Genomic DNA, 26,522 nt, shown 5'->3' with positions numbered 1-26,522 from the left:
TAGGTATTTTTCTAAGAGCTTTATGTGTATTGTTTCTAAAAGTCTCACAAGAATTCTATCAGGTAACTGTTACTACTGTCACTGTTTTCCAGAGGAGGAAACAGAAGCATGGGAAAATTAAATAATTTGCCCAAAGTATCAAAGTTGTTAAGTGTTAAAAGATAGGATTAGAATCCACAGACTTAATTAAGAATCTTAAACTATCTGCCATGATAGTTCAAAAGAAATAGACCCACAAATATATCGTCACTTGATTTCAACAAAGACATCAAAATAATTTGGTGGGGAAAAGATAGCCCTTCCACTGAAACATGTGGATGTTCTGAAAGATGTTCTGAAAGAAACAGACATCCACAGGAACAACAACAAAAAACCCAAACCACCTCAATCCTGCACCATATACAATAATTAACTCTAAATGGATCATAGAATTAAACACAGGAGCCAAACTATGAAACTTCTTGAAGAAAGCAAAGAAGAAAATCTTTGTGACTTTGGATTAGGGAATGACTTTTTAGGGCAAAAACTACCCAAATGATTTAAACTTTTTGTTAAGCTGGACTTCTCCTTTCTTAAAGACACTGTTAAAATAAAAAGAGAAGCTACAGACTGGAAGAAAATATTTGCAAAACATAATAAAGAACATGTATCCAGCATATATAAAGCACTATTCACCTCATTAAGACAATCCCTGCTCCCTGCCTCAAATAATGGGCAAAAGATTTGAACAGACATATGAACAGACATATTGAAGATACACAGATGGCAAAAAGCATGTGACACGATGTTCAACGTCATTGATCATCAGGGAAATGCATAAGAAAACTACAGTAATACTGCCCTGGGTGTGGAGTCTGCTTGAGATTCTTTCACTCTTTCTCTCTAAAATTTAAAAAGGAAAAAAAAGGAAGAAAAACTACAGTAAGATACCACTCCATGCCTATAGAATGCCTAAAATTTTTTAAAAAACTGTTGGCAAGGATGCTGAGCAACTCAAACTTTCACATAACTGATGGGGAAGGAAACAATTTAGAAAAAAAAGAGTCTGATAACTTCTTATGAAGTTAAAATATGCATTTCCCATTGCAACCCAGCATTAAACTCTTAGGTATTTACCCAAGAGAAATGAAGACTTTTTCCAAATAAAAATCTGTCCTCTGACGATTACAGCAGCTTTAGACATTTGGTTTAGAGACCAAAATCTGGAAATAACCCAGAGGTGTTCTGCAGATGAATGCACAAACAACTTGTGGTACACATTTATACAATGGAATTCTACTCCGCAATGAAAGAATTTCATTTATATGATATTCTGGAAAAAGCAAAACTGCAGGGACAGAAATCTGACCAGTGGTTGCCAGTGGCAAAGGAAGGTGGTGAGGGAACCTTTTGGGTGATGGAAATGTTCCATATCCCGATTTACATGACTGTATACATTTGTTAAAACTCATCAAACTATATACTTCAGAAGGGTGAATTATACCTCAATACACCCAACTTAAAAATTAAACAAAATAAAAATACAGCATCTAATATATGCTTGCTACATGGAGGCTACTCAATAAATTAGTTTCCTTACTCAACCCAATCCCAGGGAACAGTATAATTAAGGAGAAGTCAGAGCATTAAAATCTTTCTCAGGCTCTTTCCTTTCTGGTAAAGGTACCCTTGCCAGAAAATACTGAGAGCGAGGCTTTTTAGTCAGAAAACTGAAGACTATTTAAAATCTGGAGAGTCTGGTTAGGAAGGCTTGAGCTGCTCTAACACACAGCAGGGCACATCCCCTGGGCAAGGGAGACTGCTTCCTAAGACTGCAGAGGGCCCCGTGGCATCAGGATAGTGCTTTCTTATGTCCCACCACCTCCTCACCTTTCCTTGGCTACCTATCTTGACAGTGGCCAATGCAACCTATCTGATTTCTTGCTTAGTTCTTCATTACTCCAACCAGCCACCCTTACACCTTTGTACACATTCAGTCAAAAAACACTTAGGGGGCACCATTGTGACCAAGGACCAGGGGTACAAGGATGAATGAAATGAACTCCTTAAAGGAGCTCAGAGACTCCCTTAGCCAAAAGAATCACATACAACAATCATGATTAAATATTATGATTAATGTCACTTACAGATGAAAAATGTTCTAAAGCATTATAACAAGGAATAATTTTCAGGTAGTATTTAATCTTTAAATGTGAGCACTTCAAAAAAATGACATTAAAACAAAAGATATTAATGCACTAAAAGTTTTACAGAAAGGAAAAGTTAAATAGCAATAAGAAAAGTAGGAAAAATATATACTTCAAAAACAATTTTAAAACAGTTGATCCAATTCTGGCTTTCTTAGAATATATACTAACAGAATCTTTAAAGAGCCAACAGTTTATTATTTTGAACTTCCAGTAAAACATCTCCCAATATTAGTCTTTAGTTGTTTGTAAGCCTTATAGAAAGTCAGAAAAACCCAAGTTTTGGGGTTAACGTTTAATATTTCCTTAAAAAGCTAACAACCTTTTACACTGTCTGACCACTTTAGAAATGTATTAAAATTCTATCCACTTCCCCCACTCATCACTAAATTGAGAATGTGGTATTTTCATAAAGATTTCTGTTGCTTATTCTCATCTTCTCACCTACTGGCTCTGTCAAAAATGTTCTTATGGTCTATGCAGAAGGAAAAATACACATTTATAGAACAACCACTATATGCTAAATCCCCTGCAGTAAATAGTGTCATCTCTGTTTTACATATATAGATACACCACACATGTATATGCATATGTACACACACACACACTCCACAAGGTTAAGTCACACAGCTGAGTAGTCAGCAGTATTCTAACACTTAGTTCTGAATGTACACAACTCAAACATGTTATACCCTGCTCGTATGCTATGAAATTAAGTGAAGACTATTTCTGGGTCCAGTTCAAAATAATCGTCAAATGATAGATGTTGACCCAGTACAAACTTCAAGCTCTAAAATACAACTAGAATACTGGTCTAGATAGAACTAAAGCCTCAACTGGGACTTGAATAATAAATCCTTGGGCTGTCAGAAATGCAGACAGTACTATATATGATTCTGTAGGCCCAATGTTAACAATTTTCTAATTACAGAGATGAAAAGACTAATAAACTCTCAAACTCTAAAAAGGTAATGAAACCCTAAAAATAAAATGGCATTTTTTTCTTCCTAAAGCCATTTGCTGTTCCTGTTCCCTCCCCTCTTCCATATTTTGGATATGGCCACTGCCACAGGCTTCAGAACTTCTTACTCAGAGAACCAACTTCAGTACCCCCATGATTTTAAGGCTGGAACAAGCTACGTTACACTGCAATCAACAGGCAGTGACATGAATCTGAAGTACCCTCTTGCTTATCACCTGATGACTCAAATATCAGGCTCTCTGAATTTACAATTTCATTACATGTTTGAAAAGCAGAAAGCAAACCTACCATGATTAAAGAAGACTCTGGCAAGGATGATTCTGCTGGTGCAGAAGACACCAGAATTAGAGTCACGAGTGGTAAAAATATGACGCACTGATCTTTTTTGCTCTGTTGAGGAGATGGGAAGTGAAGCATCAAAGAGACTAAGAAAAGAATATCTGCTCAATAGAACTTTCTAAGATGACGTAAATGTTCTGTATCTGTATCCCACACCATTTCCAACACAATGGCCACTGGCCACATGTGGCTTTGAGAACTTGAAATGTGGCTATGTGACTGAGGGACTGAATTTATTTAATTTTTATTAATTTAAATTTAAGTTGAAATAGTCACATGTAGCTAATGGCTACTATATAGGCAGCACAGCTCTGTGAGACCAAGTAAGTCTAAAGTCTGTGGTTAGTCTTGGGATGATAAAACAGGGCAAAATACGAGAAATACGTCAGAAGTGTTTAGAAACACGGCTTGGTCTAGGGCACTTATAGACAAGTTCCAACAGTACTGGGCATCGAAAAGATTTATCATCATCTATAATTGAGGATTTGCTAGAAGAGCAAACACTGCTTTGGAAGGCTTTGTGCTACATATGTGGATACCTCTTCCAATAAGATCTTAATCTCTGAATTGCACTTCATTTAGATACATACAAGATTATCCTCAATCTTCAACTACATTATAAACAAAGTGGGAGGATATCACAGTCTACATTTGTTATCAATTCTTCAGAAGTTTAAAAAAATTACTACCTTTATTCCTATACACCACTTATAAGTAACTGTTCAACATTTTGTCTGATATTATTCATTCTTTTATATACAATGCAACGAGCTACAAAGTAGATACATAAATGTTAAGGGAATGGAAGAAACAGAATGAAGTAAGACTGGGCCTACACTGCTTTCTTTCATGTTCATTTGGTTTATAATACTTCTTAACACTTTGGTTGAAGTTTATAACTAAACTATGTATTTAATACAAACTCCTTTGTATGGTGCACAAAAATCCTCAAATTTGGGAAGAGCACATTACTACCATAATTATTACCCTGATTCTAAACTTATGTTTACTACTCATTGTGGAAAAAAAAAAAACCATTATTTAATTTTTAAAAATTGTGGCATCAAATAATCTTCATAATCCCACACCATTTCCAGCAATGCTCACATTGATCTTTAAATAAGAGTTCTGAAAAGGCAAAAAAACAAAACAAAACCTTTATCTCAAGCTCCTCAACACTGAATTCTTCCACACAGAATTTAGTTTTACCTCTTACACAAATAATTCATTTTTCCAAAACTTTCCTAAATCTCACAAGGTCAATCCTGAGTCTTAAAATTTTAGATATACAACATGTATTTTTGTATTAATGATGTGCTTAATTTGGCCTTATGACTGAACATTTTTTTAAAATGTAATTGATCAAATACTAGATGGTAACATTAAAACAGAATTGCTTTTTTGCAAGTGATAGAATTATTCATGATGCTTCCCTCTTTTTTTCCCCTAATGTTCTTTAATATAACTGCTTTCAATTTAAATGTTAAAGAATTACTGACTAGACTTTCTATTATTTTTTATTTGTAATTGGCTAATGAAATTTACCACAATATTAAGAACTTTGCATTTTAGATTTCTTTAGCAATTTAAAAACATAATGCATTTTCTCAATTAATTCTATATGACATACACAGTAACTTAATACAAGGTGGGTCAATTTGTATTTGGGAAAAGAATTAAAACTAGAATCAGAAAAGAAGCTTTAAAAGATTTCTGTTACTGAAATTACTTGAACATTTTCTTTAAAAATGTTTCATATTAAACAATTGTGTGTAGGCATACACAATCCTTAATAAAAAGAAAACTTAACTATATGCATAGATTACTAAATGAATCTTTATTGGCTTACTCATTCTACAATCATCCCAAGCTACAGAAAACATCTTTAATATTCTTCACCTTATAGCACTCTGCTTTCTGTCCTCCCATTTTAAGCAACAAACACGAAATACCTTTAGGTTATTCTTAACTGCTCAAAGGCAAACACACATACCAGATGATACTGCAGACATGCTTATACTGAGTCACAGGAACTACTGCAGTGTTCTGAAGTAAACTATCAAAACATTTTCAGTAGGAATACTTTAAGTTTTGCATTTATAAGCTTAAGGAAAAATATCAAAATGAGTATTTTATAACCTCTACAAAAAAAACACCCCCAAAACCCATAACCTCTTTATCTTGCCACAAGCACAAAGCGGCTTACCATTCATAGTTGTGGGAAACTGAGCCATCATGGTCCTGAATTTTCCTTGCTAGCTCTCAGCCATCTGCAACATAAAAACATTGTGCCATTAATAATACAACAAGGGCAGATCGGAGCGTTAGTGCACCAGCTTAGCAGTGGGAATGTCTGTCCCCTTCAGCTCACACTTCCAATGGAAGACAATGCAGAGTGCTGCCGCTGCTGAAGAGGCAGGATTTACATTTGGGGAAGGGTAGGAGACTTTGTTGGGTAATGGTGCTGCCTTTTAAAATAGGAACACTTATAAGAAAAACAGTCACATATGTCATAGAAAATACTGAATAAAGAAGCTGTTGGCATGAGCCAACTTTGTAGAAATTAGCTTGGGAGAGAGGAAGGTTGTTCTAACAAGGCAAGATTTTATTTCAGAGATATCAATTGTATAAATTATGTATATAAAATGACATGGAAACCAAGATATTCTTTTTTTCTTAATCCCCAGACAAGAAAAATATCCAAAATAAATGTAGCACAGAGTTCCACAGGTTTATAAAAATTATCTAGAATTACTATAACATATATGTTTATCTAAACATAACTAAATGCACTAGGGAAAGAAGTAACTTTGGGAATTAACAGCTGTGATTTAAATCCCAACTCTGCTATTTTCCTAGCTGTGATCATGGGAGAGTTATTAACCTTTCTGAGTCTTAGATTCCTTATCTATAAAAAATACTTTGCATTAGAGTTGTTTTAAGTATTAAACATAATCCAGTACACTGCTTGAGATACAGTGAGTGAGTGATAAATGCCTGCTAGTTTGCAAACATCCAGGAAGGAAGAGTGCAGTATAATTTTGAACCCTGAATTCATTATTTTACTATGAATAAATTCAAAATTCAAAATTTATTCCACAAATCTTGAGGGTAGGACTGGCTAGGGCAAGTGAAGACATAGCAAATTTACAACAATGTACTTAGTAATTAAAACCATGGATTATAACATTGTAGGGAAACATCACTACATTAAAAGACCATTCAGTAGCTCTCCAATTTATCCAAATCATTGAAATATTAACATTTTTAGAAGCCCAAAGAAAAATGTTTGCACAAGCCATTGGAACAAAGAAGTCATAAACAGTTACGCATCATGGCAAGGTGTCACTGGAGAAGCTGGCTAACCAGCTACCAAGAAGTGCTACAAGGTACTATATGTTAGTCAATTCAGTGTGCTTGAAGAGATATATAACTGTATCAGTATAACCACCAAAAGTCACACTAACAAAAGATTGGTATATAAATCCAACATACTGATTTACAAAGAGAAATTTAATAGCCAAGAAACTAACAGTTTTTCTTCCTATAAAGCAAACTATAATGTCTACTAAATGTCGATCAGATCATTATGTGGTGAGCAAAGGGAGTCAACAGTGATTAGAATGCTTAATGCTATCAGGCACTAACAGGCCGACACATTTTATCTACACAAGAACATGCAAGGACTACCCAACAGGGATGGTTCAATCTCCAATAATACTTTGAACGGCACTACCAACTTTACTCTTCTGACTCCCACCTTTTCTGTATGCTACCAACCTCCCTCTTAAAGTGTACATTCTTTCTTTAGAATGTTAGTTCTTTCTTTAGTGCAGCTTCTACATAGCTAAGGAAACTGTCAATAAAACTGAAAGACAAGCTACTGAATGGGAGAAGGTATTTGGCAATGACATATCTGATAAAGGGTTAGTATCCAAACTATATAAAGAACATATAAAACCCAACACCCAAAAAACAAATGATCTAATTAAAAATGGGCAGATGAACAGACATTTTTCAAAGAAAGACATATAGACGGTCAACAGACACATGAAAAGATGCTCAATATCACTAATCATCAGGGAAATGCAAATCAAAATCACAATGAGATATCACCTCACACCTGTCAGAATAGCTAAAATGAAAAACACAAGTGTTTTTCAAGTGTTGTTGAGGATGTGGAGAAAAAGGAATCCTCTTGCACTATTGGTAGGAATGTGGACTGGTACAGCCACTATGGAAGACAGTATGGAGGTTCCTCAAAAATTAAAAATAGCATTACCATATGATCCAGTACTTCCATTAATGGGTATTTACCCAAAGAACATGAAAACACTAACTTGAAAAGGTATATGCACCCCTATGTTTACTGCAGCATTATTTACAATAGCCAAATCATGGAAGTAGTCCAGTTGTCCATCTACAGATAATGAATAAAGAAAATGTGGTATATATATAAAATAGAAAATTACTTAGCGATAAAAAAGAATGATCTTGCCATTTGCAACAACATAGATGGATCCAGAGAGTATAATGCTAAGTGAAATGAGTCAGAGAAACACAAATAATTTCACTCATATGCAGAATTCAAGAAACAAAGAAAAAAAAGAGACAAACCAAAAAACAGACTTTTTAAAAAATTTTTTTAATGTTTTTATTTATTTTTGAGAAAGAGAGAGACAGAGCATGAGCAAGGGAGGGTAAGAGAGAGAGGGAGACACAGAATCTGAAGCAGGCTCCAGGCTCTGAGCTGTCAGCACAGAGCCCAATGTGGGGCTTGAACTCACAAACCCTGAGATCATGACCTGAGCCGAAGTCGGACGCTTAACCGTCTGAGCCACCCAGGCGCCCCCAGACTCTTATAGAGAACAGGTGGTTACCAGAGTGGACGTGGGGTGGGGCTGGGGGTGAATGTGTGCACTAGGTGAAGGGGATTAAGAGTACACTTAACATGATGAGCACTAAGTAATTTGTATAAAGTCACTGAATCACTATGTTAACTTTACTGGAATGAAAAAAAAAATCTTTACTGCAATGGAGCTTTACACCTGTTACCACACTTAGACTTCACCTGTAACTATACTCTTCTTAGGTAGGGAGGAAATTCTACCTATGTACAATTTAGTTTTTTCTTCACTCCTTTCTCCAAAGGTAATATAAAGTTCAGCTTTTTGAGTTGTCTACCGCACAGAAAAGTAGTATCTAAACCATGGTGGAGTAGTCAAGAACTCACTTAAGGAGTAAGAATTAGTTATAATTGTAACATTAAGAACACTGAATTTGAACCCATAGCTCGCTAGGAGTTTTAAAAGGTTTTAAGGAGAGGGACACAGATTTCACTCAAGACAATCAATGGTGAAGAAAAGACCAAGACTACATCAGGGAGATCGGTTAGGTAAGAGATGAAAACAACAACTGGCACCTGATCTAAAATAGTGACAGACAGATGGGGCACCTGGGTGGCTCAGTCGGTTAAGTGGCCAACTTCAGCTCAGGTTGATCTCACTGTTCATGAGTTCGAACCCCGCATCAGGCTCTGTGCTGACAGCTCAAAGAGCCTGGAGCCTGCTTTGAATTCTGTGTCTTCCTCTCTTTCTGCCCCTCTCCCACTCATGCACTGTCTCTCTCTTTCTCTCTCAAAAATAAACATTTAAAAAATAAAATAGTGACAGATGGAACAGAAGAGATAGGATGAACTAGAAAAACAATGAAGGGTTTAAAACAGGTAGAATTCAGCGACTCTTTATATACAAAGGACTATGAAGTAAAAGGAATCAAAGAGATGACTCCCAGAATTTGTCTGTGAGACTGGGTGAACTAGTTTAAAAAAAAAAGTGAACAGAGAGGAGGTCTCATAAATCAATTTATGACGAAAACTTCCTCAATATAGAAATTCTACAAAAAAGAATAACACTTTTACTTTCCCCATTTTAAATTATCATCAGTAATGTTAAACCAAAATAAGTTACATGCCTGCAAAGAAACTATTTACTTACAAATATGCAGTAGGTCTATTTATTAGGTCTCTGAGACTGAGATAGTTTTAAAATGGAGGAGAAAAATCCTCCAAAAGCATTACATGCAACACACTGTATAACTGCATAAAAGCATGTGAATTACCAAAGACAGTTTGAAGAGAAAGCATGCACTTACAAAAGACAAAGAAGAGGATCCCAGGATCACAAAGCCTTAATCAGTTAGATCTAGGTTTAAAACTTAAAGATTACCTATCTAGGACTTCTGGCTAGTCATCACATATTCTATGAATACATCAGAATGCCACATAACAGATGCTCAATAATCACGGGTATAATTCTGAAATAAAACCAAAGAATGAATCAAATAATATAAAGGGCAGGGACGGCAAATCCCTTCAAACAAGCTGAAGGAACTGATATTACAGAATCTTTTTTTTTTTTTTTTAACATTTATTTTTGAGAGACAGAGAGAGCATGAGTGGGGGAGGGGCAGAGAGAGAGGGAGACCTAGAATTTGAAGCAGGCTTCAGGGTCTGAGCTGTCAGCACAGAGCCGTAGGGCTCAAACCCACTAACCGTGAGATCATGACCTGAGCCGAAGTCAGACACTTAACTGACTGAGCCACCCAGCAGGCCCCAGAATCTTCTTTACCTGGTACACGAGATCTAGCCTGCCATGCATACAGGTATCATATTCTTACTTGTATGTATGCATGTGACATTTGATTGACTGTGGTAACATCTGACTATGGTAGCACAATTTGTTGGAACCAATAAGCTTTTAAAGCATGCTATTTCATACCTGTTGTCTTTGTATCAATTCTTTCTGCCCTGTCATTGAATTGCTTAACAATTCTACTAATCTACCTGGATAGTACCTATGCAAAAAAATAACAATTGGAATTTTGAAAAATTCAACAGGTACATTTTACATTAAAAATGTCAATTGTTTTACTCTATGTAATCATAATAGCTACCATTTAATAAGTGCCTAGTATTAATGCAATACACTTCTATTACTCACTTATGTGTCATGCTCAATACTGAGAATCTAATATGTTCCGGGAGCTTCAGAGGAGAAACAGAGGAGATTGGAGAATCGGCTTCCAGGTGCCAGATACTGCTGGACACCTTTAATAACACTAATAATCTTCACAATATCCCTGCAAGGCAGGTGATACTGTATTCATTTCACAGATGAGGAAAGTGAAAGGTTAAATTACTTGACTAAATTCACCAAGTGATGAAGCCAGCATGCAATCCCAAACCTAACTCTAAAGCCCATGGGGCTTCCCAGGGGCTTTATCTGCCTCCTCTTCTCTTAAATGGGCATAATAATTTTTTTTAAATTTTTTACATGTATTTATTTTTTGAGAGAGACAGAGCACAAGTGGGGGAGGGGCAGAGATAGAAGGAGACAGATTTGTTTTTTTTCTTAATTTTTTTTAATGTTTTATTTCTGAGACAGAGAGAGACAAGAGCATGAGTGGGGGAGGGGCAGAGAGAGAGGGAGACACAGAATCAGAAAGCAGGCTCCAGGCTCTGAGTGGTCAGCACAGAGCCCGATGTGGGACTCGAACTCACAAACCGTGAGATCATGACCTGAGCCGAAGTGGGTCGCTCAACCAACTGAGCCATCCAGGCGCCCCAAGGAGACACAGAATTTGAAGCAGACTCCAGGCTCTGAGCTATCAGCACAGAGCCCAACACAGGGCTCGAACTCACAAACCTCGAGATTATGACCGGATGCTTAACTGACTGAGCCACCCGGGTGCCCCAATGGGCATAAGACTTAATGATGAATGGGTCACAGCTTCCTGCAAGGAGCAGGTCAACTTAATGTTGGCACATTTGTAGGGGAGATGGCAAACATACCAGAGATGTCTTCCAACACATAGGTCCACACATATAGGTCTATGATGTACACAAATTAGGGGACAGCTAATTCTTGGTCCTCTTGGTGTAACCCTCTCAGAGGAAGAAAGGAGTAATCAGCATCTCCCCAGCTACATGCCTGCTGCCAGTTTCAGGCATGCGCGATTGGAGTCAGCATCCAACACCTGTCCCTATTCCTTAAAAGGGGTAACATGTAATGATGGGCAATCTTGGCAGTTTGCAGTTATCATATATTTAAAACACTGTTATTAATTACCTATGGCTTTAGGATATTCATATGGAGACTTTCTTGCACATTATAAATAGAGGACTGCCACTGTTACCTTTTTAGACACCACAAACACGTGTGGTAAATGGCAGGCACAAGGCAAAGAAGAAAGCAGTGGATTAATACGATGCAAATATCACTTATAGAAAATGCAGGAACTATGTTCATACTAAGGAGAGAAAAGTAGAAATGCTTCAACAGGAGCAGGAAATCCTTCTTTAAAATCCAGAGAGGGGAAAACTGTAGTCATTTTAAGTTAAAAATAGCTCAATTAAAGCTGGATTTTTTTTGTCTGTTTAGAAGAACAGAACTTTAGAAGGAAACAATCACAGTAATTAGTCCAAAACCTTCAATTTTCAGGACGGGAAAACTAAGAGACTTGTATAATCTCACAGGGCTAGTAAGCAGCAAAACTGGTTCTAGAAACCACATCTCTTCCGTCCAATGCTCAGGACATAGGAGTTTCCCAACTCACCTGACTATATCACTGGGGACACTTCATAATCTAGAGACTCCCAGGTACATCACTGGGAGATTGTGGGAATTAGGGCATGAACATCCTAAAATGGTCTTCCTGCCTTGAGACCCTTCTGGAAAGCTACTAGTTTTTTTTTCTTCCACAATACCTACTAATGCCCTTCTCCTGATAAAATTATGTCACGATTGCAAGTTCAAGCCCAAATTTGTTAATAAGAAACATGGTATGAAACATGATTCAAAACCTCACCTCAATCTATTTTACCACATTCATCTCTAGACATGACCCCTTGACTCACATGTTCTAAGAACATCACCTTTTGAGGGGAGGGGGAATCATGATGCTTTTTTCACTCCTCGATTTCTCTGTAAAGAACTGCTCTGTCACATTCACCACACCTCCTTCTCATTCTTCAACTCCCAACTCAAAGGTCACCTCTTCTCTGAGAGACGTGTGCGCGCCCAGTTAGTCATGGTCTCCTAGGTTGTCCACAATCTAGTGCATGCCATAGTAACCTCATTTATCATACTGTATTTCAATTTCACATGTTTCACTTGTTCTTGGCAGAGGCCATTTTTTATTTAGGTCTAGTGCTAAAACAGATCTCCCAGAGAAAATGCTCAGTAAATATTTGCTGAACAAATGAATTGGGTAAATGAGTAGTATGGGTAAGATAAACAAAAACAAAGCAAGGGAAGCACGGAGAGAGGCACTGTGGAACTGAATACACAGAAAAGAAACTGGCTACACAAATGACTTCCTTGACACCCTGCAGGCCTCAGAGCTGTGACTTTTAGAGCAAATTGTTCCTTGCAATATCCCTTTCATAATTTGTTTTTTCTTTTAAGTATGTTTTTAGAGAGTAAGTTTTATTGCCTATTGAATTCCAATTTTATATTGGGATAGGAAGGAAGGCCTGAATTTTTCAATTCTACTTTGAATCCTGCTGGTTAGCTTAAGTAAATTTGATTGAAGGCCTGCTATTCAAAAGCAAGATAATCGAGTTCGCGAAGGCATATCTTACAAAACTTTCGCCAGTGCCCCCTCCACTTCACGTGCTATGTACATAAAGCCAACTCTTCAAACTTACTGATTAGTTAGGAGAAAATGTTCCTTCCTCATCTGATTCCTAAGGAGATCAAGGTCAGTCCCATGAGAGAATGACTGAAACAAAATTACCTACTTCTTTATAGTTTCTACAGTAAGATGAAATTTACAGAGTACATATATTCTCTACAGCTGTTCCCTATCTATCCATACCTTCTTTCATTCATCCATTTATATATTTATCAAACATGAATAGTCACTATAATAATAAGGATTTGAAAAATGTTATGAGAACCCAGAGGACAGAGCTAACACTCCTTGAGAGGTAAATTAAACTAGGGCACATATTACAAAGGAGGTAATATTTGTGTAAGAATGACCTAACGTGAGGTTAGTGACAAATTAAGTGGGTCCCATGCATGTTCAGAGTGAAAGACACTGTATAGGTGTGTGGACAGGCACTGATACAAAGAAAGGAAAAGTACCTGAATCTAACAGAAGGACTGGTTAAAAGGAAAGTACACAGTGGGTATCACAGTAAAGCCTTTCCTATTCAAAGACAGTGTGATGTGACCGCCATGTAATTTCAAAGAACTCACTTAATCTTAACTGTTAAAAGGGACCTTAAGAAACCCAGTAGATATGGGGCACCAGGGTGTCTCAAGTCAGTTAAGCATCTGACTTTGGCTCATGTCATAAGCTCACGTCTGTGAGTTTGAGTCCCACGTCGGGTTCTGTGCTGACAGCTCAGAGTCTGGAGCCTGCTTCCGTTCTGTGTCTCCCTCTCTCTTTGCCCCTTCCCCGCTTGCACTCTATCTCCCTCTCTCAAAAATAAACATTAAAAAAAAAAAAACAAAAACACCAGTAGTTTTAAATCTTGCTCCTCCCAGTTCTAGAAATTTCAAAAAGAGATACAACAGAGGTAGGATAAGGAAGAGGGAAGGAGGCTGGAAGAGGATATCAAGTTCAATGAAAGTAGCTCTGTTTTTGTGTTTTACATACTGAGGCTTCTCTATAATATTTTATCTGATGATTTTTCTTTTTAAAAAAGGAGTTAAAAGCATACTGAATTCCATCCCCCTCATTTTAGAAACAAAGAGAAGCCAAATAGATTAAGTAACTTGCCAAGATCACACAATTTAAGGAACAAAGTATGTCATGCTAATGATTTTGAATTTCACTGTGCAAGTCATAGAGAGCAAGTATTTAAAACACAGTATATGTTCCAGCTAGAGGCCCAGATTTGGTAGTGACCAAGGACCAGGAATAGGTGTCTTAATGTCAGTGAGTGACTTTATTCAGGGAAAGCATATATAAGAAACAAGAGAAGAACCTCATCTTTTAAGGGCAAAGGAAGAGAATTCTGAAAATACGGCAACTGAACCGGACAAGAGTATCTTGAGAAAGGGATACCAGTTATGAAGTGACGGACATAATTCAGATGGTGTGAATTTGAATGTAGACAATAGAGAAGAGGGATTTCCAAGGTAGAACGGATAGCATTTTCTGATCAGCTAAATGCTGATGAAAGAAGAACATCAAGATCAGTTTCTATCTTGGGTGACAGGAGAGTGGTAATATTAACCAAGACAGAAGCTCTAAGAAAGTAGAAATCTGGATATAAGATTTGGGGGTGGGCAACAAAACGTTCAATTTTTAACTTACCTAATCTGACATACCTATAAAAGACACACAGGTGGGAACATCTAAGAGACAGTAAGGATTCTGTCCAGGCTGCGGACCCAGATTTGGTAGTTCTCATGGACTGGGAAGGGTTGTACACGTCAGTGAATGACATTATCCACAAAAAGCATGTACAGGAAACAGGAGAACAATCAGAAAAGAGGTTAAAAAAAAAAAAAAAAAAGGAGAAATCAGGATATAAAGAAAGTGTTTCAAGATAATGGTCATAATTGTCAAATGTCACAGAAGTCAAGACTAAGCCATCAGTTTTGGCAATCTGCTTGAGAGTAGTTCCAGTGCAGGGAACTGGCTGTAAAAGTCAAACTGAAGTAAACCAGGCAGTAATTGGCAGGTGAAGTGTAGGTGACTCAAGAAGGACAGAGGAAAAAAGGGTGGGAGGAGAGATAACAGGCTTTAGAAAAGAGGCAAGGTTATAAGGCTCTCCTTTTAGATGGGAGAATAAAACTATTTTTAGAGGAAGAGGGAGAGATTTAATTTCCAAAAGGAGGAGGAAAGGAGGTTACCTAATAATGGAAGCTGGAGTCCAGAGAAAGGAGACAGCTCTACACTATAAAGCAAGAACATGGGGCACACAGTTCTGGCTCTGGGAATATAGGACAAGAAAGATACATAAGGGTGAAAGACACATCTAAGTTTGGAAGCAAAAGGAAAAGGAGTTGAGAAAGTACAGCTTTTCTTTGCAACCCTTTTTCCTCTCTTCTCTTTGGGCCCAGACAGTCTAAAGGGCAGGGCTGAAAACAAACTCTTGGATCTCCTGGGCCCCCAGGTGCCTACGCACAAATTTCTCTTCAAGCAACAAGAGAAGGTCACATGCAAATATGTTTGTTCCCATGAATCAACTAGATATGTGCATTTCAGCTTGTGTTCAATTAGCTTATGCCTTACACACAGAAACATCTGTTACATGAAAGAATGTGGGAGAAAAACACATCCTAGGCAGAGGTAATTGCATGTGCAAAAGCAGAGTGAAGATGGGGCGCCTGGGTGGCTCAATTGGTTAAAACTCTGACTTCAGCTCAGCCCAAAGCCTGCCTCAAATCCTGTCTCCCTCTCTCTTTGCCCCTTCCCCGTTCTCTCTCTCTCTCTCTCTCAAAAATAAAAATAAACATTAAAAAAAAAAAACTTAAAAAAAAAAGGAGAGTGAAGAGCATGGCCTGGGAAAATAGGTGGCAGCTAATTCACATGAAATAGTGAAGAGCTTAACAATGCAAAGAACTCTAACAATAGCTGTAAAAAGAAGTATTATTATAATAATACCTAGCGGACATATATGAAAGGCCCACAGTTAATATCATCCTCAATGGGGACAAACTGAGGGTTTCCCCTTAAGGTCAGGAACACCTAACCTCAGCTATCAGACACTTAAAAAGAAATGAAAGGCATACAAATTGGCAAAGAAGAAGCCAAACTTTTACTCTTCACAGATGACGTGATACTCTACACGGAAAACCCAAAAGACTCCACCAAAAAACTGCTACAACTGGTATGTGAATTCAGCAAAGTCTCAGGATATAAAATCAAAGTACAGAAATCAGGTGCATTTCTATACACCAATAATGAAACAGCAGAAAGAGAAATCAAGGCATCGATCCCATTTACAATTGCGCCAAAATTCATAAATACCTAGGAATAAATCTAACCAGAGGTAAAAGATCTGTATACTGAAAACTATAGAAAGCTTATGAAAGAAACTGAAGAAGACACAAAGAAATGGAAAAACATTCCATGCCCATGGATTAGAAGAACAAGTATTGTTAAAATGTCAATACTACCCAAAGCAATCTACACATTCGACGCAATCCCTATCAAAATAACACCAATATTCTTCACAGAGCTAGAACAATCCTAAAATTTGTATGCAAATAGAAAAGACCCTGAATAGCCAAGCAATTCTGACAAAGAAAACCAAAGCTGGAGGCATCACAATTCCGGACTTTAAGCTGGATTACAAAGCTGTAATCATCAAGACAGCATGGTAGTGGCACAAAAACAGACACTCAGATCAAGGGAACAGAATAGACAACCCAGAAATGGACCCACAAACGTATGGCCAACTAATTTTTGACAAAGCAGGAAAGAACATCCAATGGAATAAAGACAATCTCTTCGGCAAATCGTGCTGGGAAAAGTGGACAGCGACATGCAGAAAAATGAACCTGGACCACTTTCTTACACCACACACAAAAATAAATTCAAAATGGATGAAAGACCTAAACATAAGCCAGGAAGCCATCAAAATCCTAGAGGAGAAAACAGGAAACAACCTCTTTGACCTCGGCCGCAGCAGCTTCTTACCTGACACGTCTCTGGAGGCAAGGGAAATAAAAGCAAAAATGAACTATTGCGACCTCACAAAAATAAAAAGCTTCTTTCTGCACAGTGAAGGGAATAACAAAACTAACAGGCAAATGACAGAATGGGAGAAGATATTTGCAAATGACATATCAGATAAATGGTTAGTATCCAAAATCTATAAAGAACTTATTAAACTCAACACCCAAAAACAAATAATCCAGTGAAGAAATGGGCAGAAGACATGATTAGACACTTTTCCAAAGAAGACATCCAGATGGCTAACAGGCATAAGAAAAGATGCTCAACATCACTCATCATCAGGGAAATACAAATCAAAACCACAATGAGATACCACCTCACAACTGTCAGAATGGCTAACACTAACAACTCAGACAACAACAGATGTTGGTAAGGATGTGGAGAAAGGGGAACCCTTTTGCACTGTTGGTGGGATTGCAAACTGGTGCAGCAACTCTGGAAAACAGTTTGGAGGTTCCTCAAAAAATTAAAAAGGACACAGCAGTTGCACTACTGGGTATTTATCTAAAGGATACAAAAATGCTGATCTGAAGGGGCACATGCACCCCTACGTTTAACGCAGCACTATCAGCCAAATTATGGAAAGAGCCCAAATGTTCATCAACTAATGAATGGATAAAGAAGATATAGTGTGTGTGTGTGTGTGTGTGTGTGTGTGTGTACAGAAGATATAGTGTATACACACACACACACACACACACGATGGAATACTACTCAGAGATCAAAAAGAATGAAATCTTGCATTTACAACAATGTGGATGGAACTAGAGTGTATTATGCTAAGCAAAATAAGTCAGACAGAGACAGACAAACATCATATGATTTCACTCATATGATGAGTGAAAATTCTACAGAATTTTTTTTAATGTTTAATTTAGAGCAAGAAAGAGAGTACAAGTGGGAGAGGGGCACAGAGCAAGGGAGACACAGAATCTGAAGCAGGCTTCAGGCTGAGCTGTCAGCACAGCACCCAACAAGAGGCTCAAACTTATGAACCATGAGATCATGACCTGAGCTGAAGTCGGACACTTAACCGACTGAGCCACCCAGGTGCCCCCACACATATGTAGAATTTAAGAAACTCAACAGATGAACATAGGGGAAGGGAAGGAGAAATAAGATAAAAACAGAGAAGGAGGCAAACCATAAGAGACTCTTAAATACAGAGAACAGAGTTGCTGGAGGGGAAGTGGGTGGGTAGATGGGCTAAATGGTGATGAGCATTAAGGAGGGCACTTGTTGGGATGAGCACTGGGTGTTCTATGTAAGTGATGAGTCACTGGGTTCTACTCCTGAAACCAATACTACACTGTATGTTTACTAACTTGAATTTAAATAAATACATTTTAAAAAGTAATAATAATACCTAGCTGAAAGAAATGTAAATTAGCACAACTATTTGGAAAGGAATTTGGAAATGTATTCATTTATAGCCTGCCCTTCTTCCAGAAATAAAGCTCCTGCAAAAATATAAAAAACATTAAATTAAGAAGTAGATGGGTAAATGAAGGTAAACAAAAAATAAGTGATCACTTATACTTTTAACTTTTGCATATGTCTGACAGTTTTCATAAATAAAATTTGAAAAAGAAAATTAGTTTTGGCCTTCATACATCTGACTTGACCACTAGTTCTCCTTCAGTGTTGTCCCCTACAATCACCAGGGCAATTCCTTGACTGCTTTCACATCCACTTCACTATCCCCCCTCCAACATTATTCCTATACTTCCTATATCCTATATCCTATATCCTATATCCTATATCCTATATCCTATATCCAGAGGATCCTGCCCACATCCTGGCCTCCAAGTCTTTGACCCCCTGTATTCCAAACATCTTATCCTTCATCTTACCTCAGCCAGGCACTCCCAGGTCACACCGTGGGCCTTGTTATCACTGAAGACTGCGCTCCTCTGTAACCCACTTCAAGCCCCCCACTCTTCCTTCACCAGAACCTCACTCAAAAGCCCATTCTCTCTAGTTCTCAGACTCCGGCAATTCTTAACTCTACCAGGACCTACAAAATATTGGTCTCAGCAACTTTCCACCATCCCTCATTCTTCCTTATGCCCTAATATCCCCTCCCTTAGGTCCTAATATCCCTCTTTACCCAAATAATTACCACTATTATTAAGTAACTCATTGTATACATCCTCAAGTTCACGTTCTTCTCTCCCTTTATACTATTCATCTGGTAAAATCTCACTGCTATTCCATGGCCATACAAATGAAGGTGCTGACTGGCGTCACTAAACTCCTGACCACTCTTGACTGCCTGACAAGTTCATGTTTCCCTAGCCTATCTATCTGCTCCCCTCTCTCCTTGTTGACCATTTCACACTCCTCTCCCTCACTCTGCCAGACTCGTAACATGTGTCATAAAAACTTTTCATCCGGCTTGTTGCCTTTTGATTTGAAAGCATCTTTTACTATACCAACCTCTTTATTTTTATACCAAAATTTGTCAATCTTTTCCTTCATGACTACTGATTATTGTTATGCTAAGAAAGCCCTGTCTCATACCATACATACCAAATATGTATTTTTTTAATTTTTTAAATTTATTTTTGAGACAGAGAGACACAGAGACACAGAATCTGAGGCAGGCTCCAGGCTCTGAGCTGTTAGCACAGAGCCTGATGCGGGGCTCGAACCCACGAGCGGTGAGATCATGAGCTGAGCTGAAGTCAGACATTTAACAGACTGAGCCACCCAGGCACCCCCCAAATATGTATTTTTGAAATTACATATTTGATCTGGATTTTTATTTTGGAGTGGAAAGAACAGCTATGAATCTAAAGTGTTTACTCCTCTACCATCATCACCACTTACAACATCTAGTACTTTTTGTGAAACCATTTATGAAATAATTCAGCCTTCCCAACTGATCTAAAATGCATCTCTTTTCTCGTACACTAAGTGTACACACAAGGCTACACTTATTTCAGTTTGTGGGTTTTCCCATGGACTCTTGTATGAGACTTCTAACTACCACAGCACTAGAATATGCAAATCCCTATCTACCCACTATCATCTTTTTCTATAATTTTCCTATTTTCAGACGTTTATTTTTATGTCTTTCAGTGGGATTTTACTCATCTCATTTAATTCTAGGCACTTTATGGTTATGGTAACATTACATATTAATTTTATATACTTTTGGTATATGAGAAAACTTTTCATTTTGGTAAGTTATTACTTTTTTAAGTTTTATTTATATTATTTATTTTGAGGGATGGGCAGAAAGAGGGAGAGAGAGAATCCCAAACAGGCTCCGTGCTATCAGTGCAGAGCCTGACGTGGGGCTCCTGAACCAAAATCAAGAGTTGTACATTTAATGAACTGAGCCATGCAGATGCCCCTTGGTAAATTTATATTACAATGAATGTGTCAGGTTAACTTGCCTGCCTGGCCCATGTTTATTTGTCTCACAAGAAACACATCAGACAAATTCCAACAGGAGAGCATCCTACAGTATAACCAGTACCCTTCAACACTGTCAAAGTCATCCAAAACAAGGAAAAGTCTGAGTAACTGTCACAACCAAGAGGAGCCTAAGGGTCCATGACAACTAAATGTATTGTGGTATCCTAGATGGGATTCTGGAACAGAAAGAAAAAGCACCAGACAAAAACTACAGAACAATGAATAAAGCATGGTTGTTAGTTAATAATACACATATCGATACTGGTTAATTGTAACATATATGCCATATTAATGTAAGTTATTAATAAATAGGTAAAACTGGGTGGAAGGGTAGATGGGAAATCCTGTACTATCTGCTCAGTTTTTCTGTAAATTTTAAGCCGTTCAATAAAGGTGTATACATTTTTCTTAAAAAGGCAAATACCATAGAAGTAGAAAGCTTCGGGCAGAGTAAAGGTAAAACATGTACCTCTAAATTTGACATCATTCATCTAAAAATACCTACTTAGCCCACTTATAGGAATTTATTTTAATAATCCAAAGAAGGAAAATAGAATGTAAGGATGCATATTACAGTGCCATCAATATTTTTTAAAAAATACAAATAAGGTTACTTTATCCAACAGAGAAAGGAATAAGAAAATAAATTTCACTCAGAATACTACACATCTACTACAAATGATAATTTCAAGGCTATAGCAGATATGTAATGTCTGTGATATAAAGTAAGTTTTTAAAAAATACAAAATTCTGGGGCGCCTGGGTGGCTCAGTCAGTTAAACACCTGACTTCGGCTCAAGTCATGATCTCATGGTTCGTGGGTTCGAGCCCCGCGTCAGGCTGTGCTGACAGCTCAGAGCCTGGAGCCTGCTTCAGATTCTGTGTCTCCCTCTCTCTCTGTGCCTCCCCTCTTCATGCTCTGTCTCTGTCTCTCTCTCAAAAATAAAAACACTTAAAAAAATTAAAAAAATACAAAATTCTAGAATATGGAGGCAAATACTCAAAATTACATATGCACATGTCAAGGATTAGAAGAAAACCTCTTAAAGGAAAGGACTTTATCCTTGTGAACCACCTAATAGAGTATGACAGACTAAATGTTTAATATATATTCACCAAATAACGTTTGTCACGGTTTTGTTTGTAATAGCAAAAACTTGAACAAACCAAACATGTGAAAACAGGAGTATGGGTAGTAAACAGAGTCTATTTACTAAATAAAAACAACACAGCCATTAATACTTATGAAAATTATGGAGTAACACAGAAAAAAATATCTTCCAGGTAATAAACAGACAAAAATCTATAGTGATTCTAATTAAGTAAAAATTACATAGGTATATATATATATACATATATATATATGTATATATATATATATATATATATATTCTGATTCAAAAGCATTAATATGCTAAAAGTAGTTGACTTAGGCTGAAAGACTGTAAAGAATTTTCTTTTCTCTACTTTTCAAGTTTTGTTGTTGTTGCTATTTTTTTTAATCTCATAGGAACCACATATACCAAAAGGTCAAGCAATTAAAAACAGACAAATATTATGACCTTAGTAATTCAAAGAAGTCATGGTAAATTTACAACTTGTCTTTCAAAAGTTAGCAATGCCTTCTAAGGAGTTCTTTTCTCTGACACCAACCAATTCTCCAATTCTCTGACACCAACTGGGTGTCCAACAATTCCATTCAATTCTGATACTATCTAGAGTTACGCAATCCTCACACGTTAAGGCCTCAGTCCTACAAGACTGCCTCCACTTCAGACACTGGTCACAAGTCCTGGGCCATCTTCTGACCAGCTGGCTATAAACCAGGGGTTCCCATGATCCCCTCCCTGGATTTGACAATTTGCTAGAAAAGTTCACAGAACTCAGAAAGAGTTAATTTGTGTTTACTTAAAAAAAAAAAAAAAAAAAAAAAGTTGTGTTTACTGTTTTGATATAAAGGATTAAAATTCAGGAATAGCCAAATGGAAGAGACACACTGGGCAAGATCTGGGGGGCAGGGCATGGAGCTTCCATGCCCTCTCTGGGCATGTCACCCTCCCAACACCTCAGTGCCTTTACGAACCTGGAAGCTCTCTGAAATCACTGTTCTCGAGTTTTTGTAGAGCTCAATCTCCAGTGCCCACCTCCTCTTCCTAGAGGTCAGTGGGTAGGGGGAAAAGTTCCAACCCTCTAATCTCTTGGTCTTTCTGGTTGTCCAGCCTCATCCTAAGGCTAACTAGGGTTACCACTCTAAGTTACCTCTGAGGTAGCATACCTCAGGTGTGATGAGAAGGGGTTTATTATGAATAAAAGACACTCATCACTCAGGAAATTCCAAAGGTTTTAGAAGCTCTGTGCCAGGCACCAAACACCAAATATACTTTTGCACGCTTTTTTAACACAATAGCAAATATAACCCAGAGCCTTGCTCTTGTCTATATTTTAGTCTATTATAAACAATATTACGCAACAAGTCTGTTTTACCAAAAACAATTTATAAAATTACCAATCTCCTCTCAAACCCAGCCATGATACATCTAGTGCTAAAAACTACAAAGGAAAGTACACTCCTCCAGACACAGCCTACTGCAGAGGCCTAAAGAGACTGGCATCCAAAACCAATGCCACACCCCAGAAGGTCCTGTGTGGGAATAGCTTCTACCTGTGAATGGTAGTTTCCAATGTCAACCAAAACACAAACAGAACAAGAGAGCAGAGGAAAGAAAATGAAACTAGTAGCCAGTGGATACAAAAGCATTCATCCATTTTCCTAATTCTATCAGTTTAAAGTTTTTTTTAAAAAATATCAATACGTTTCAATTACTGGAAAGTATGCTATGACTGCAGCAAAAAGAATACTCTAAAATAGAACGTCCTAATTTACTGAGAAAACAAATATAAAATAATAAATGTGGAACAAGGATTTTAAAAGCAAACTCCAAGTTCTGACAGGGAGAAAAACTACTACAAAATAACAAAATAGAGATACTCTTACATGGAAATAGTCATACTAAAACCAACAGTGTATCCAGAAAATATCTCTGAGCAATAACACCTAAGCAAAACAAGGCCTTACTTCCCCCCAAATACTTCAAAATCACAAATTTACAAATTCTCTTCACCAATCTCAATTCTGAAGAGTCATGGACTTAAAAAAAAAAAAAAAAATCTGGCAATGGGGCACCTGGGTGGCTCTGTCGGTTAAATGTCCAACTTCGGCTCAGGTCATGATCTCATGGTTCCTGATTTGGAGCCCCATGTCGGGCTCTGTGCTAAAGCCTGCTTCAGATTCTGTGTCTTCCTCTCTATCTGCCCCTCCACCGCTCACATACTCTCTCTCAAAAATAAATGAACATTAAAAAAAAATTTTTTTAAACTGGCAAACCTATCGTTGCTCTTTCTGGAAAAAACACAAATGCACAAAATGTGGCATACAATTCCAAGTTTCAGACCTCCAAAGCCAAAGTGTGAACTTACAGAGGATTCGTGTATTTCATAGTTAAGCCCCTTAATTATAAATACATGAATTCCCATTTTAAAAAATGTATACAATATTAGACTGCAAAAGAATCCTTCTATTTTGTATTCCATTCATTCTCTATTCTAACCATGGCCCACCTAAGTGGGACAAGAGACCCAATCTAACCCCCTGCTCCCATTTTTCAGTAGAAAAGAAACTTCATGATGAAGAATTATACAATGCAACAGTTACACAAGAGCAAAATGGCCAACAAAATTGGGGTGCCTGGGTGGCTACGTTGGTTAAGCATCCAATTCTTGATTTCAGCTCAGGTCATGATCTCACAGGTTCGTGGGTTTGAGCCCCATGTGGGGCTCTGTGCTAACAGCACAGAGTCTACTTGGGATTTTCTCTCTCCTCTCTCTGCCCCTACCTTGCCCACGCTCTCAAAAACAAATAAATAAGTAAGTAAGTAAATAAGAAACAAAACTAAATCTAACACTGATTCTATAATTTTTTTAACATTTATTTATTTGAGAGAGTGCACGCGTGTGCACACATGAGCAGGGGAGGGGTGGGGGGGTCCTAAGCAGGATCTGCACTGCTAGCACAGAGCTGGACATGGGGATTGATCCCATAACCTGAGCTGAAATCAAGAGTCAGACACTTAACCGACTGAGCCCTCTAGATGCCCCAATTCCATAATTAATTACAGTTAATTCAAGAATAGCAACTTAAACCACATCAAACTCAAGACAATACCCATGATGCACTGAAAATCTAAGTGTGGGTGTGCACAGTAGGAATTTTTCAATGCTGCCAAAGCATTGTATAGCTAAACTAAATTAGAGCCCTCAGTAAGCTCTACAAATTGGTTAATTGTAGTTTATGAACACTAAATTTCAGTAATCGTTACTAACTCAGATTATCAGTAAGTAGTCCATACTGATATACAAAAATCGAAGACAATGGACATGAAAAAACAATAGCTCCTAAGAAATGAGGAACTAACTTGCATGTTAGTTTCATTTATCAGGAAAAGCCTTCTGCCCCAGCATGTGTCTTGAACCATACTGGAGAAGCAGCAATCTGATCCAAACATTTTCAGCCATTTTCCCACTGTGATTCTGTAGCATAACTCATCAGTAGCATAAAATCTAATCTCCTAAATTGGATCCTTCACACATTGCTGGTAGGAATGTAAAATGATTCAGCTGCTTTGGAAAACAATTTGGCATTTCCTCAAAATGTTAAGCATAGACTACCACATAACTTAGCAATTCCACCCCTAGGTATGAACCCAAGAGAAATGAAAACATAAACCTATGTCCACACAAATGTCCGTATACAGATGCTCACAGCAATATTATTCATAGTAGCCAAAAAGTGGAAACAACCCAAGTGTCCAACCACTGACGAATGGATAAACAAAATGTGGTATATCCATACAATGGAATATTTGGTCATAAAAAGGAATGAACTATTCATATATGCCATAACAAAGATGCACCTTAAAAACATTATGGTTGTAAAAGGAACCAATCACAAAAGACCATGCATATTTTATGTTCCCATTTATATAAAATACCTAGCAGTGCAATTGCTAGGTAGTAGGGTAATTCTATTTTTCATTTTTTGAGGAGCCTCCATATTGTTTTCCAGAGTAGCTGCACCAGTTTGCATTCCCACCAACAGTGCAAAAGTGTTCCCCTTTCTCTGAATCCTCTCCAACATGTTATGTACCACAGTTTCTTTATCCATTTATCCACTCATGGCCACTGGCTTGCTTCCATTTCTTGGCTATTGTAAATAATGCTACAATAAACATAGGGTATATATATCTTTTCGAGTTAGTGGCTTCATTTCCTTTTTTTTTAGGTCAATTTATTTATTTATTTTTTTTAAATACAAGTTAGTTAACATATAGCGTAATAATTATTTCAGGAGAATTTAGCAATTCATCACTTACATATCACACCCAGTGCTCATCCCAACAAGTGTCCTCCTTAATGCCCTTTCACCCCTTTAGCCCTTCCCTCCACCCAACACCCTTTCAGCAATCCCGAGTTTGTTCTCTGTAACACAGTATTTATCTTTTTTTTTTTTAATTTTAGGACAGTTTTAGATTTTTTTTTTATTAACCTGTTTTATTTTTTATTTTTTTTAATTTACATCCAAATTAGTTACCATATAGTGCAAAATGATTTCAGGAGTAGATTCCTTAATGCCCCTTACCCATTTAGCCCATCCCCCCTCCCACAACCCCTCCCATAATCCCCTGTTCTCCATATTTATGAGTCTCTTCTGTTTTGTCCCCCTCCCTGTTTTTACATTATTTTTGTTTCCCTTCCCTTATGTTCATCTGTTTTGTCTCTTAAAGTCCTCATATGAGTGAAGTCATATGAATTTTGTCTTTCTCTAATTT

At 37.4% G+C, this 26,522-nt stretch overlaps 1 protein-coding gene across 19 annotated transcripts in view; it reads right to left on the bottom strand.

Annotated features, from left to right (window-relative positions):
• ITSN2 (intersectin 2) overlaps window positions 1-26,522 on the bottom strand; it is a 146,451-nt gene that overhangs the window by 105,410 nt on the left and 14,519 nt on the right. For 10 of the 19 annotated variants that reach the window (XR_006703745.1, XM_045447559.1, XM_045447557.1 and 7 more), the window contains exons 2-3: window positions 5,714-5,777; window positions 3,457-3,558 (exon numbers count right to left, since the gene is read on the bottom strand). Coding sequence is in view for 18 of the 19 variants with exons in the window: in XM_045447559.1 (XP_045303515.1) it covers window positions 3,457-3,558; window positions 5,714-5,744 (133 nt within the window). In the remaining variant the exon portion in view is untranslated. The remainder of the gene's footprint in view (window positions 1-3,456; window positions 3,559-5,713; window positions 5,778-26,522) is intronic. The other 9 variants (XM_045447567.1, XM_045447568.1, XM_045447565.1 and 6 more) reach the window with 1 other exon arrangement.

This window comes from Leopardus geoffroyi, chromosome A3, assembly GCF_018350155.1.
Source record: "Leopardus geoffroyi isolate Oge1 chromosome A3, O.geoffroyi_Oge1_pat1.0, whole genome shotgun sequence".
Classification (NCBI taxonomy): domain Eukaryota; kingdom Metazoa; phylum Chordata; class Mammalia; order Carnivora; family Felidae; genus Leopardus; species Leopardus geoffroyi.
Note: the sequence above shows the minus strand (reverse complement) of the source record. Positions and strands in the feature narration are given on the sequence as shown.